Source organism: Alnus glutinosa, chromosome 5 (genome assembly GCF_958979055.1).
Source record: "Alnus glutinosa chromosome 5, dhAlnGlut1.1, whole genome shotgun sequence".
Taxonomy (NCBI): domain Eukaryota; kingdom Viridiplantae; phylum Streptophyta; class Magnoliopsida; order Fagales; family Betulaceae; genus Alnus; species Alnus glutinosa.
In genome coordinates, this window is record NC_084890.1 from 24,940,939 (window position 1) to 24,956,750 (window position 15,812).

Below are 15,812 nucleotides of genomic sequence, written 5' to 3' on the forward strand. Positions count from 1 at the left end.
CAACGTCAATTCTCTCCGAGTGAGCTTAATTGAGGGGCCGGGCGTATGATGACATGCATGAAATGATCGATCAACAACAGAGCCGTACGTGTACACCTGCAAGGGAAGAAAGGATGAGATAAAGAACAAAAGATAATCAAGAAATAGATATAAGATATAATTAATTGTAGTTCAATTACAATTGTAATAGCTGTTATTACTTTTATACTTAACTCTATTAATACAACTCACGGCAACTCACCAAAGTGTGAAGTCAAAGCCAAATATTATTCAAACACCGTGTACGTACGTTTATTGGAATAACAAAAAAAATAAAAAAAATAAAAATTGAATACAAGGGGGGAGGCCGGGTACAATCCTCCGAAAACACCAAACCGGCAAATACGTACAATTCAACCACACAGCACGTGCAGCTACAAAACAAACCAAACACCAAACATGCATGTGCACCAAACAACAAATTATACATTCAACACCAAACATACCTTAAAACCCTTAAATCTTAAATGCATATCCGTCAAACACAATGTATGGATATTTTTGTTTCTATTGTTTTTCTAAATTCCCATAAATTATGCATCCATATAATACTGAAATCCAACACAATAATGCAGCAGTGTTTTAAGCATCATGCATGTATGCATTTTACATTATCATGCACATGCAAAAATAATATTACTAAATAACATTTTTTTTATATATATATATATATATATATATATAATGCAATAAAATTAATTACTAAAAAAATAGCTAGTGTTTATTACTTAGATGTGATGAAGATTCTGGAAATTAAGGTGGGAGGAGTGGCGGCAGTGGTGGGGGCCGCGGCACCAACAGGGGAGGAGGCTGGCCGGAGAGAGAGAGCGTAGTAGTGTACCAAACTGTCAAGAAACTGGGCGGTGGTGACACCGATTGTGGAGGAGGCCAGGGAGGAGCGGTGGTGATGAGAGAGAGAGAGAGAGAGATCTTAGGGGGTGTGGTAGGGGACATGTGAAAAATGTCCTGTGCATGCCCCCCAATACTCCAAGTGGAGTTGCTTTAGTTAAAACGACGCCAACTGGAGTCGTTTTTAAAACAAATCCAATTGTTTTTTATTTTTTACTTAATTTTTTAATTTTATTATTTAAACTATGAAGGAAGAGTTTTTATTTGATGACAAGTTTTCTATATTTTTTTGATAGTTAGAATTGACCGTACGTACCTATAAAAAAAAAACATTAATTAGGGTTTAGGGTTTAGTGTTGAATGCTTAATAGTTTAAGCATTCAACGCTAAATTTATTGAATCTACTTCAACACGAGCAAATATTTGGTTTAGGGCTATATATAGTATATAGCGTTAATTAGGGTTGTACATATATTTATACTATACATACCAAATATAACTTATATATTTTAGTTTAATGCTATATATAGTATATATAGAGGTTAGGGTTATATATACATATATAGTATATAGTACTACTAAATACAACTTATGTAAGATGGTTAATCTAGTGCAATATATATATATATATATATATATATATATATATATATATATATATATATATATATATATATATATATTGTTAGGGTTTATACATATATAATATGTATGCTAAATATAATAACTTATATATATACTCATATTTTGGTTCAGTGCTATATATATATAGCATATAGGGTTAGGGTTAGGGTTAGGGTTAGGGTTATAGATGTATTACTAAATGTGATGGGGCCGAGTAGGGGTGTACAACCGCCAATAATTGCTAATTGGATAACCAAGAAATCAGAAATAGCCGCAACCAGATAACGAGTAGGGTTTTAGGAAACCGGTTAAAAATATAAATAATTATATATATTACAAATAAAAAAAAATATAAATAACTGCAGCCGGTTGTACACTCGTAGGGCTAGGAGTGTGGCGCCCGAACCCTAAGACTCCGAGTGGAGTCGTTTTAGACCCCTACGATTCTAAGTGGAGTCGTTGTTGGTTAAAACAACTCAAAGTGGAATCGTTTTTGGTTGAAACAACTCAAAATGGAGTCATTTTTCGTTAAAATGACACTAATAGCTCGATTTTTAGTAGTGATTAGCAGGAATTTATAAGATTCACACGCCTTGGAATTTTATTTTCTTTATCTTTTTTTATTATTTTTTTTCTTAAGGACAATAATGTTGATACCTTTTTATTGAAGGAGAACTTCACTTATAACCCCCAATCTTTTATCACTTTTGCAATTAGAGTATTCATCTTTCATTTTTTTTTTTTATTTATTTATTTTTTTTTAAAAAAAAAAAACATAAAAATGTTTAAAGATTCAGGTATGAGTATTTTTGCAAACGGATGTTAGGGCAAAAGTGAATGTTGAAACGACACCGTTTTGAAGTTTTGGTGCGAAATTTTCACCTTAGCACCATTGGTTCCTGATTTTTTATTAACAAAACGGCGTGGTTTTAAATCTAATGTCAACGGCGACCTATTTTTGTCCCCGCTAATACTTGACCAAATCTTTTTTTTAAAAAAAAAAAAATATAATATATATATAAAAGAGAGATCATAGTTGATTTTCTACCCAACCATCTGCCATATATAGCTGGCTAGCTATTGTTTTTCTTGATTTCATAATTTACCATTAGATTTGCCACGGCTGTCCTATATATCATCTGGCCTTGTTACTGTACCTTAGGCTTTTTTTTTCTTTTTTTTTTTTTCTTTTTCTTTTTCTTTTTGCACTTTGGTTTAGTTCATAATAGCATAGCTGCGCGCATGCCAAATTTCATTAAGAGAAAAGTATAATTTGAAGGTATTTGTTTTGAAAATATAATGTAATACCAAAAATATGTAAAATCGAGAAAAAAAAAGGAAGGATGGATACGACTTCAAAATATTCATGTAATCAATGCTTACAATAAACACCCTTATATATGTTTTTGTTTTTTTTTTTTTTTTTTTTTTTTTTTTTTTATTAACGATTTATTGAGCATAACAATCAAGCCAGCAAACATTTAAAAAAAGAAAGAAAGAAGAAGAAGTACAAATCCAACGTAAAAAAATAAAAAATAAAAAAAATTACAAATTCATAGCATAAAAAAACAGAAATTATCTAAATATTACAAATTAATCGGTGAAAGGGCGGTCATACCCTCTATGACTGGTCTGTCAAATGTTGTCCGGCATGATAACAAAGAGAAATGCTAGAAATACACCACTCATTCCCTCTTTATCTCCCAATTTTCCTTAAAAAAATTGATTTTAAGGAAAAAGTTATCTGATGTCACATCAGAGGCAACTTTTTTTTTCAAATCAATTTTTTTATTATAAAAGAAGGATGAAAGGGATGAAGGGTGCTAGCATCCTCGACAACAAAAGCTTAGTTTTAGTTGGTGCTTAGTATGGCAGTTGCATGGTCCTGCACCACTTTCCAAGCCATGATAACGTGGCGTTCCTCTACAAGAGTCGCGCCGACGGCGAACCGTATGACGTACACATTACCAACCATTGCATGCGTCATGTAAACGCGGCCTGACATGTTAATCGACTCCAATAACTTCTGGTTAACCTCATTTGAACTTTCTTCTTCTACGTTCACCTTCTTCTTCTCATCAACGTTACCATTTTCGTGCTCTGCCTTTGGCCTACCCATTGCAATTGGCGAAACCCTAAAACAAACCATAGCAAAATATCTAGGGAGCATGATTTCAAACCTCTTGTCCATTGCTACAAGCCCTTCAAAAAGATTGGCCATTTCAACATGACTTCTCATGAAGTTCCTAAGGTTAGCCACACCATAGCTTCTGAGCACAAACCAGAGTTTCGAGGCCCGGAATCTTCGGCTTAGGGCTATTTGCCAGTCTTTATAATCCACCACTTGCCTTGAATCGGTGGCTTTATTCCTCAAGTACTCAGGGTTGGTTGAGAGTGATTGTACCAAGGCACTCGGATCTTTTACCCAAAGGCAGCAGCAATCTAAAGTGGTTAAGAACCATTTATGCGCATTGAGACTGAATGAGTTCGCATCCTCAACACCGTCCATGAAATGCCGGAACTCCGGACAAATGCATGCACTTCCGGCATAAGCAGCATCCACATGGACCCATATGCCATAATCTTTTGCCACGTTGCATAACGACCCCAATGGATCAACGGCAGCTGTGGAAGTAGTCCCCACAGTGGCGCAGAGAAACAATGGGACCAACCCTGCTTCAATGTCTTTGCAAATTTCGAATTGTAGTGAGTCTGGTGAGAGCGCAAATGATGTTGACTTTGTGGTTTTGATGGCTCTGAAATTATTCGGGTGGATTCCGGCTATTTTTGCTGCTTTTTGGAGTGCACTGTGCGTTTGGTCGGAACCATAAACCACTAGCTTTCCCATGTTATCTCTCCCGATTCGGCATAGCATTTGATCCCTCGCAGCAACGAGTGTGCACAAAATGGCCTCACAAGTGGTCCCTTGTAGCACACCCCCGCCATTGCCGGAGAAAAGGAAGGACTTGGGCAGCTTGAGCATCTCTCCAAGCCAATCCACGACTATTGTCTCCAGTTCGGTCGCGGCTGGAGATGAAATCCAGTTGAATCCGACCACATTGAATCCGGTACTAAGCATCTCGCCTAGAAACCCTGCAATGCTACTAGAACATGGGAAGTAGGCGAAGAAGTTTGGGCTTTGCCAATGTGTTATACCAGGAATTATATGCTCCTGCACGTCTTGGAGGATGGTTTCGATCGGCTCTGGATTATATGGGGCGGACTCCGGCAAGCGTTTCCGGAGATATCCTGGTTCCACTTGGCTTCGAACAGGGTATTTCTCAACATTCGCATAGTAATCAGCGAGGAAGTCTATCATCATGTGCCCTTGCCGCCTGAACTCCTCAGGGTCAAGTGGATTGTTCTTAAAGATGGAAAAGAAATTTAGGCTACCCATTTTCGGCAACTAGAAAAGAAATGGTTCTAGCTTCACAAGGGAGAGTAGTTAGTAGTGTGGGAATGAAACTAGTAATTATGGAGTAAGTATTGGCTAGCTGATGAGATAAAATGAAGCGAATGAATAGTTTATATAGAATCTTAGTGCGGCCACCTTTGTACGGTTCATGTTTCAAGGTGACATTAAAAATAAAAATTAAAAAGAGATCAGAATCTAGACGGCCGACCCTATACGGTTCCAAGCCAAGTGATCAAACCAGGATACTTGTGCAACAAACGTGAAGCACAAAGTTTTTTAATTTTTTTTTTTTTATTATTTTTTTTTTTATTTCTTTTTGCATCCTGACACAAAAGAGAGAGGAGATTCAAACTAGTAACATCCGCTTCATTATATATCGCAATCTTTTCACGTCAAAAAAAAAACTGATCAAATAAGTTGAGAGAAAAAGTGACCGAAAATATCGTAATCTTTTGATATGAACTTTGAAAATTCTTTAACAAAATCAACTAACAGTAAAATAACTGTTACATCGATGCAATTTGAGTATTTACAATATCCAAATTAAGGATTTTTTTTTTCAAATAAAATACATTTAATTAATTAAGATAGAACAAATTACAAATCAAAATGTAAAGAATGAAGTAGAAAAATTATAGAAGAGCATAAATTTATTACATTCCATCTTGATTCACCGCTTTGTATCCATTTATTTCCCCACCAAACTCGCAGAGAGAAAGTTGAAAGTGACGGCTCAAACGGGTTACCAATTGCCGCTGGTAGTGGTCCACTGACTCAGTGGTCCGGTCTGATCCTGGTCCTGGCGGAATCGCGGTCCAGGTCCATCTCTCTCTCTCCCTCTCTCTCTCTCTATCTGGGCTCGCCGATTCATGCTTCCTAATACCATTCCCCCCATTTAACCTGGAATTTGAGCTGTCCTAGGCAAAAAAAAAGTAAAGTAATGAAAAGAAAGAATGAAATAAATCTGTTGGGAGCAGGGGCAGACCTGCATGGGCCAGGGGGGGCCCTGGTTTCCCAAGTCCCAAAAATAAAATTTTATTTCTATTTTTTTAAAAAAGAAATTTTATTTTTATTTTTTTAAAAAAGAAATTTAAATTTTATTTTTTAAAAAAAGAAATTTAAATTTTACCCATAATTTTTTATATTTTTTTAGTTTTGTATCTCACTTTTTTTTTTTTTTTTTTATTATTATTATTATTTTTAATTTGACCCATATTCACAAGACTGGATCCACAGCTGGTTGGGGCCATGTACATATCACAAGTTATTCCATTTCTGCGTGCCAAATAACAGAAAAATATTAGTTATTCCATTGAGAAAATTGCACCATTGATCCCTGTGGTATGTCATAATTATTTTTTACTCCCTGTGGTTTAAAAAATTACTGGGAGATCCTTGTGGTATGTAATAATTACAAATCGAACCCTGGCGTCAAATTCTGTTAAATTTTTTAACAGATTCCGTCAAATGCCACGTCAGCGACACGTGTCACCATCTTATGGCGACACGTGTCCATCTTAATAAAAAAATATAAATTTATTAAAAAATAAATAAAAATACTTATTTTAAAAAAAAAAAAAAAAAAACTGAACACCGGCTTGGCCACCCATTTGGGGGTGGCCTGGCCGCCCCCAGCCACTGGGGGTGGCCTTCGGGCCACCCCTGGAAGATCCGGGGGTGGCGCGCAGCCACCCCAGTGGCCTGGGGGTGGCCGCGCGCCAACCCGGAGTTGTCTGGGGGTGGCGCGCGGCCACCCCCAGTTGCCTGGGGTGGCCATCGGGCCACCCCTGGATCTTCCAGGGGTGGCCCGAAGGCCACCCCCTGTGGCTTGGGGGTGGCCGCGCGCCATCCCCGGCCACTGGGGGTGGCCGCGCGCCACCCCCTGCGGCCGGGGGCGGCCAGGCCACCCCCAATGGGTGGCCAAGCCGGTGTTCAGTTTTTTTTTTTTTTTTTAATTTTTTTTTTTAAAAAAAAAATAAGTATTTTTAATAATTTTTTTTTTTTTATTAAGATGGCGACACGTGTCGCTGACGTGGCATTTGACGGAATCTGTTAAAAAATTTAACAGAATTTGACGCCAGAGATCGATTTGTAATTATTGCATATCACAAGGATTTTCCAGTAATTTTTTAAACCACAGGGAGTAAAAAATAATTATAGAATACCACAAGGACCAGCGGTGCAATTTTCCCTATTCCATTTATGCATACCAAACATGTGTTAGTTCTTTTTAGGACCACCGGATCACAGATCACAAGACATTTCACTTTTTCAAACGTCCTTTTAGGCTCCCCTTCCCTGCCAGCCTTGGGTTTTAAGGCTGAAAAAACACATGTTACGTTTCTTCTTCAAGATGTATATTCTTGGTAACCACCCTCCCTTCTCGGCCACTAGACGTTGTACGGGCCAATAATGCATGCTGCTATTATAAATCATATATAAATGCCACATTTAGAAGTGTAAAGCGAGCTGATCGAGTTGATCTTGTGAGTCTACTCAAAATTAGTTTGATTAAACTCGATTTATACTCGAATTAATATGATCGAGTTTGAGTTCACATAGGGTTCACTCCTTGGTGAGCCGAACTCGAGCACATAAATGTGGCTTGTCACAAGTTCGAACTCGAGCTCAAGAAAAACTCAAATGAGCCGAGCTCGAACAACACTATTTGCCCAAGCTCATTTCATATACATCCCTAACCACATTGAGTTGCTGGAAGAAAAAATGGTACCAAGTGTATGGTTATAAATTAGCATATATATTAGACAAACAGAGACAGAAAAATTGATGCAACAAAATATGTACGTACGTGTTATTTGTTATATGACCTATAAATCCCGTTAAAACTTACCATGGCAGCAATTTAGCTAGCCAGAGAAAGTGTGTGAACAAATAACACGTATGAGCTGAAGCTTGTGGCCCTGCACATTAAAGTTACGTACATCAGATACTAAATAGAGAAATGTTAGAGCTCCTTCCAGCGTTCTTCTGCTGTCCCTCTGGATGACATGGATTATATATATTTAATAAAAAAAATTATTTCAAAATGTGACCAACGAAATATAATTTTTTGAACAAAAAAAATTAAATCAACGTCATCCAAAACGACACCAGAACAAGGTATTTCTCAACATTCACACAGTAATCAGCTAGGAAGTCTATCATCATGTGCCCTTGCCGCCTGAACTCTTCAGGGTCTAGTGGATTGTTCTTAAAGATAGAAAAGAAATTTAGGCTACCCATTTTCGGCAACTAGAAAAGAAATGGTTCTAGCTTCATTAGTGAACCAGGACAATGACTTTGCTATATATATATATATCATTAGTGAACCAGGATAATGACTTTACTATATATCATTCCAAGAAATGATAATGACTGTACTATATATCATTACAATATACAGGAGTGCGAAGGAACTGAGTTACGAGGTACTTTCGAATCAATATTATTTAGAGGCTATGAAGTCTAAAGAGACCTCTTTCAATTTAGTCTACAAAAATATCGTATATCATTTTGTTTGTGAGAAGCGCATATTTGTGTTTTTTTTAATTTAAATATGAAATTTCATTGATTGAAATCTCAGATTTAATTATAGCTAGTTTTCCGACCCCGGTACGGCGGCACAGTAGAGTTGGTGTACATGTTGAAAAAGGACGTACGTGTGTGTATCGGGTAGCCTCCCCTTCCCTGCCATGCCAGCTTTGGGCTTTAAGGCTTGTGAAGCACATGTTTTGGTCCCCCACTAGTTGTACGGCCCAATAAAGTTTTACAAAAAAAAAAAAGAGTCATTCAACATGGAAGAACAGGAATGTTACTGCTACGAGCATCTCTAATTTAGTTATTCAATATATATATATATATATATATAAAAGATGATGAATAAATCAATTGATGTGATTTAGGAGCACTAGGAGTAGTTTTTCTTACACATTTTTTTTAATTTAATGAACTAAATTACTTTTTAGTTCTCTATTTAAATATATTCCACAATAATTTTTATTATCTCCTCCTTATAGCATTTAAATATTTTTTAAACTAAATGCTATGAGAAAGAAAAAAGAAGGATAAATTATTTAAATATTGTTTCAAATAAATGCTAGAGGAATGAGAAAGAAAAGACAAATTTTTTATATTAAAATAATGTTAAGGGAATCACTTTTACTTCCTTATATCTAAGATATAACTTTTGGTTTCCTTGGTAGTTCTTTAGTTTAGGGAACAATAAAAAAATCTGATTCAATGGAAATTTTACGAGTTTCTCTATATATAAGGAAAGGAATGAGATTTAAGGAAGCTTTTGTTAGTGCTCTAAAATGTATGTTTTTAACAAAAGGGGAATGTTTGGTAAATAGTTTTTAGACTTCGAGTAAGTGTTTTTATAATTTTCTCTAGTCCAAAGAAATTATTCATCGAAATAATGAGTCACCATTGATATCGATACATTTGAGATTGCCAAATGTTCGGAAGTTCCTCCATTCAATCCTTTTCCTTTTTCTTGTTGCTGGATAATCTTGATCATATATATGTATAAGCTCTTTGACACTCTCTCCCTTAGAAGCTAATTTTTACGAGTAAGTTCTACTTAAAATCTGTATCAAGCTTCTTTTTTTTTTTTTTTTTTTTTTTTTTTTTTTTGGTGTATGATTCAGTGTATGATTAGTACTTGAATTTAGAAATAATACAGAAATGGAATAAGAAAGAGTCCACTTCAAATTCACACTTTCAATTCGACTAAAGATATTGTTTTCAAATATATCATTTGTTAAAATTTGAAAAAAGTGTCTCCTTTCGATAAATAAATGCACAAAAGCATCCTTCTAATTAAGTAATGAATATTATTAGGATTTTGAAAGTAAAGAACTCTCTACATTCCTAGCTAGATCAAGCCCAAAGAAAAAGATCTTAATTAAAACTCCCGATGGCAGTACTGTGAATTTTCAGGCGGGGTTGACGTGTAGTGGCAGCAACAACGTTGACGTGCATGGACTGCTTAGAGAGAGAGAGAGGAAAAGGGAGGAGGGCGCGGGACATGCAAAATCACTACAAAAATACTGACAATTGGACGCGTGTCTACATTACCGGTTACTGTAGACACGCGTCCAATTTGACACGTGTCTTATGAGACACGTGTCAAATTGTACAGCCGCCACAATTGGACGCGTGTATGTAATACACGTGTCGAATTGGACACGCGTATTAAATACACGCGTCCAATTTGACACGTGTATTTAATACGCGTGTCCAATTGGACACGTGTATTAAATACACGTGTCAAACTGTTATTTTTTTCCAAATATAATTTTTTTTTATTAAATAGAATTTCAACAATTGGACACGCGTATTTAATACGCGTGTCCAATTGGACGCGTGTATTTAATACGCGTGTCCAACTAGACACGTGTATTAAATACACGTGTCAAACTGTTATTTTTTTCCAAATATAATTTTTTTTTAATTAAATAGAATTTTAACAATTGGACACGCGTATTTAATACGCGTGTCCAATTGGACGCGTGTATTTAATACACGTGTCAAAATATTATTTTTTTAAATATAATTTTTTTAATTAAATAAAATTTTAACAATTGGGGACGTGTATTTAAATACACGTCCCGGAATGTAGGTAGGCGCGCGGGAGTTATCTTAATTTAAGTTTCAAAAATTATGAGCATGCTTAATTTAAGTTTCAAAAATAATTTTTTTTTTTTTTTTTTATACACTCGTTCGCTCTCTCTCTCTCTCTGCGCGCTCTCACCTCTCTCTCTCGCCTCTCTGTCTCTGTCTCTCGCTCTCTCTCACTCTCTCGCTCTCTGTCTCTCGCTCTCCGTCAACACTCTCTCTGTCTCTGTCTCTCGCTCTCTCTCACTCTCTCGCTCTCTGTCTCTCGCCTCTCTGTCTCTCGCTCTCTCTCACTCTCTCGCTCTCTGTCTCTCGTTCTCTCTCACTCTCTCGCTCTCCGTCAACACTTAGGGTGCTACTGTTTACCAGCTTTGGTGGCAGCAGAATGACTTGATGCATCACAATATATACTCTTCGGACTGAGGAGTCCATTGTAGCGCAGATTAAATGGGAAGTTCGTGGGAGCTAAATTTATGGCAAAGGGCAGTTCTAAGTGCTCTAGAAAGAACTTGGAACTTGCTTTCCGGTGGAATGTACATAGCTAATTGTTTTTTGACTTGATTTGTTTGTTTGTTCTTTGGTGTTGCACGCTAGCTTCTTCTGTTAGTTGCTGTAGGGTGATTTTTTGTTTTCTGAGTTCTGGTGCTGTTAGCCTGTAAGGCTTGGGTGTGTCATGCCTGCAGCTCGATCTGTAGTAGCATGGCTTGTTGTTAGCTTGTTCTTTGTGGGCTGAGGTGTTGTTGTAATCGGGGTTGTTCGGATTGGGTTCCAGTTTTTCGCTGGACTGCTGGAGTGTTGTAAGTGTTTGCGGTTCTATGAAAGATTTTATTCATAAAAAAAGAAAAAGAAAAAAAGCAAGTTCTAAGTGGACGACGACTGGTTCTGCATGTGTTTCGAAACTGGTTCTGCATGTGTTTCGAATTCGTATAGCAATATTCAATATTTTTGATTTTATATATATATATATATATATATATATATATATATATATATATATATATATACACATTTAGCCACGTGTATGTATACACGTGGCTAACAATTTGGAATTGTTTTTTAAGAAAATCGGTTTGACACGAGTATTTTCATACACGTGTCAAACCGTTTGACACGTGTATTCTAATACACGTGTCAAATCGTTTTGACACGAGTATTTTCATACACGTGTCAAATTGTGCAGTTCGTGACATGCACATTTGACACGCGTATCACGCGTGTCAAAATGCACGTGTCTAACTGTTTGACACGTGTACGACACTGTACACGTGTCAAACTGCACGTGGCTATTTGCATGCATTTTTGTAGTGAATGTTCCGAGCCCTCCCCAAATATTTATTAAGTAACGACAACACTTTTTCAAAAAAAATTATGTCGTTTGGAACCAAAATAGCGTAATGTTTTTTAACAAAATGTCCTAAAAATTTATGTCATTTAGTAATAATAATTAGTTTACGTTGTTTTCTAAAACGGCACAAACTAAAACAACACAAATTGCCGTTTTTTTTTTTTAATGCACGCACATAAGAAGATATTAAGGAAGGTGCAGCAGAACATTCCCAAGCTCAAGCCTTATATGGGAACACGATTATCATCTTCAATTAGGAAATAGTCTTGCAATTAGGTCTTCCATTTTTAGAATATTGACACTTAAATTGTATATAATGCCTTAAGCATTCCTCTGTAAATTATCAAGAAAAGTATTATAATACTCCTCTTTTTTTTCACTTAATTACCACCGCTTAAGTCAACCGTGCTCATTCCATTTACGGCTGAATGAAACCCATCAAAGGTGGAGATTTTTGGTTCATCCATCCCAATGTACCTGTTTATTCTTTTGATTTTAAAAGGAGAAACATTAAATATTACGCATCCATCCTACTAGACTGACGTGGCAATGCTAATCGACTCTTGCATTTTTTGTATATATTAAAAAATATATATTCACTTATAACTCATGATCTTTCATTACTTCTGCAATTAAATATTCAAACTTTAAAAAGTGTCAATTTAAGGTATCTATCTTTCAATTTTAACCATTCCCTTAGAATTTTCCTTTAAATCCTATCAAAATTTTTAAAATACCCATATTTTTTTTTTTAAAAAAAAAAAAAAAAATTTCAAAGATTTAAGCATGCGTATTTTTATAAATTTTGTTAAATTCTGGCCAACACTTCAATCTTTGCAAATTTTTTTTCTTTTTTTTAACAAAAATTTCTAACGAATCGAATGAATGAATTTTTTTTTTTTTTTTAAAAAAATGATACTTTAAATTGACATTTTTTAAAGTTTAAGTACTTAATTACAAAAAGTAAAAAATTAAATATTAGGAGTTATAAGTTTAATTTATATATATATAGTTTGAGTATGTGCATGCATGCTAGCTGGATCTAGCTAATTACACCAAATATGTCCCAACATAATTTACGGTTTATATATATATATATATATATATATATATATATATATTACAAACTAGAGCATATAGTACAGATTCATTAACTGCGCGCATCTTGTGCTTGCATTCCAACTGCAGGAACATTCACGGTACTTTCTTCCCTACCAGCAGGTGAAGGTATGTCTTCTGCATCTCTCTTTGGTTTTACCCATCTACCATGAGCATTACGTATTAATCCCTTGTTGGCCAATTGGTACCAACAACGTGGGATCCTAAGCTCATCCACCAACATATCACACGCCTTGTTCACTAACGCAACATCCCTCCTCGCACCAGACCGAAATGTTGTGGCACTACTAAGAAACCCGTCCACAAGATGAAGGTATGTCTCCAGGCTATGGAACCCCATCAAGTCGAACCCACGCTTGAGGTACGGCGATGACCGAACGTCGAGCTTCAGTTCGGCTCCGACGTGGGTGTAAACCCATTCCAATGATCCGGTGATATCATCAAACTTTTGTAAGCTCTCGTTGAAAACAAGCCCCGGCATCCGAGGGACTACGTCTTGCTTGATTACCACCCTCAGTGTTTTGACTCCCAGCTGATGAAGCTCGTCTCGGAAACCAACGTTGCCGACCCTCGGTGCGCCGAAGGAAATCACGCTGACGGGAAGGTTGGGAATGGTTGCTGCGGCTTCGTAAGCATTGAGCAGAGCCAGCGCGCCACCCAAGCTATGTCCGGTGATCGTAAGGCTTACTTCTTCACCTTTTTCCCTGTACATTTCCACAAGCCTTGTCACTTCTTTCATTGCTTGCTCTGAGGCACTTGTCTTGTTGTACCTTGTAGATTCATTCTTGCTTGTGTAAAGGCTAAGAAACCCATGTTCGACTTTAGCATCCCCTTGCCCAAATGGCTTCAACTTCCTTTGCATATCCTCGTACCACTCCGAGGGTGCCACGGTTCCACGCCACGCCACCACAATATCCCTCCGCCCGATCCTACGTGTCTCCTCGTCGTCGCTGACCGCCACATAGCCGATCCAGTTGGAATCTTTGCTCCACGTGTCCGCCAAATGTGACCTCTCCAGCCACTGAGGCATATGTATATGCGACATGGCATAAATATAGTTGCTAACTGTGTAGCCATTTCTGCTAAGGCCTAGTTTCTCAAACATGTTTCTTGGGTTGTACCGGCAGCTCCCGCAGTACTCGGAGAAAGAATCAAAATCAAAAGCGTCGTATGTTGCCTGTGCGAATTCTCCATATTTGACGATCTCTCGTCTGAGCCAAGGCTGAAGAGGATCCAAAAGATTGTCCCAATCCGAGGAACCGTGTACGTCATGCCACTTGTGCGCTATGACCTCCTTGGGAGAAGTTGTGGGAGTGGAGTGTTTCTCTTCGGTAAACGAGCTCCAAATTGATTGGTGAAGATCGGTCCGGGGAGGGGTTTGAACATGGAGGTGGAGGAGATGTGAGAGTGATTCGGCGAGACGTAAAGCCGGATTTGATGGTGCCTTTGCTTGGGGCGATCGAGAAGAGCTTCTTTATGGGCATGGATTATAGAAAGCCTGGATTGTGTGGTTGCAGGAAGATGAGTGTAGATCATCGTGGATATTGCCATGATTAATTGGTTGCCAATTAAGCTGATTAACGTACGATCACCTTGGGAATGCTTGGAATTGTTGAGAGAATGTGGGGGAGATGGAGTGGGTATATATATATTGCTAGAGCCTAGAGAGTTGAACTCGCCAGGACAAACATGGTCTTGGAAGACTTTTTGTCACGCGGAGTCGTACGTGGACTAGGAAATGTTAAAACCTTGACTTGTCATATCTTATATATATATATATATATATATATATAAAGAGTAAATTGTTTGGTTAGCATTTTAATACCACAATGTGCTAATTACAGATAAAGCGCGGGAACTGCATGATTTTTGAAGGCGTACGTACAATTTGGAGTTGAATTAACATCAAATTAAGAGAGGTAACTAAACTAATTTCCCTGGTTAAATTAACATATATAATATTTAGTACAAGTACACACGAAGCTGCAAACCTTTTTGACTTTTTAACAGGTCGGGGGGTTGGTATTTTTACGTCACATGTGTGTCATAAAAAAAATAAAAAAAAAATAAAAAGCATTCAGTCAATTACTTTTTATTGCATGCAAGGAAAAATTTAATTAATCCCACAATTTTCTAAGGAGAAAATTAAGTTAAGGGTTATATAATAATTAGAAACATTTACAAGCACTAAATTTTCCTAAGTTTTCGGTTTTTTTTTTCATCTACCATCTTCTAAAACGTCTTATTAAGTACTCATCAATTTATAAATTAAATCCATATCTGAAAATTCATTCTCTCTTTATCTCCGATATTCCAAATGCATGCATGGTTTCATTAATTAATTTTTGGAAAAAGTTCACTTATAATTCTTGAATTTTCACATATTTTGAAAGAATGTACCTAAACCTTAAAACATTTCAATTTAGAATATTCAATATTTAAAAAGTTTCAATTTCAGTCTTTCGTTCAATTTTTTTCGTTAAATCCTGTCAAAAATTTTAAAATACCACTCTTTTTGTTTTTAGGAAAGAAAGAAAAAAAAATTGCTAGAATTTAGGTGTTACTTAGAAATTAACGGAATTTGTAAAATTACTCATGCCTGAATCTTTGATAATTTTTATAATTTTTTTAAAAAAAAATAAAAAAATAAACACATGGATATTTTGAAAATTTTGATAGGATTTTAACAGAAAATTCTAACGGGAGATTGAGATTGAAATTTTCTGAAAAATTAATAGATACCATAAATTGAGACGTTTTAAAGTTTAGGTACATTCTTTAAAAAATGTGAAAGTTCAAAAA

At 36.3% G+C, this 15,812-nt stretch overlaps 1 protein-coding gene and 1 pseudogene across 1 annotated transcript; both read right to left on the reverse strand.

Moving 5' to 3' along the window:
* Positions 1-3,364: 3,364 nt before the first annotated feature.
* Positions 3,365-4,909, reverse strand: LOC133869152 (tyrosine decarboxylase-like). Its single transcript, XM_062306111.1, has one exon. The coding sequence runs from the start codon at positions 4,907-4,909 to the stop codon at positions 3,365-3,367; it is 1,545 nt and encodes a 514-aa protein (XP_062162095.1).
* Positions 4,910-13,007: 8,098 nt separating this feature from the next.
* On the reverse strand, positions 13,008-14,622 carry LOC133868705 (phospholipase A1-Igamma1, chloroplastic-like; annotated as a pseudogene).
* Positions 14,623-15,812: the final 1,190 nt, after the last annotated feature.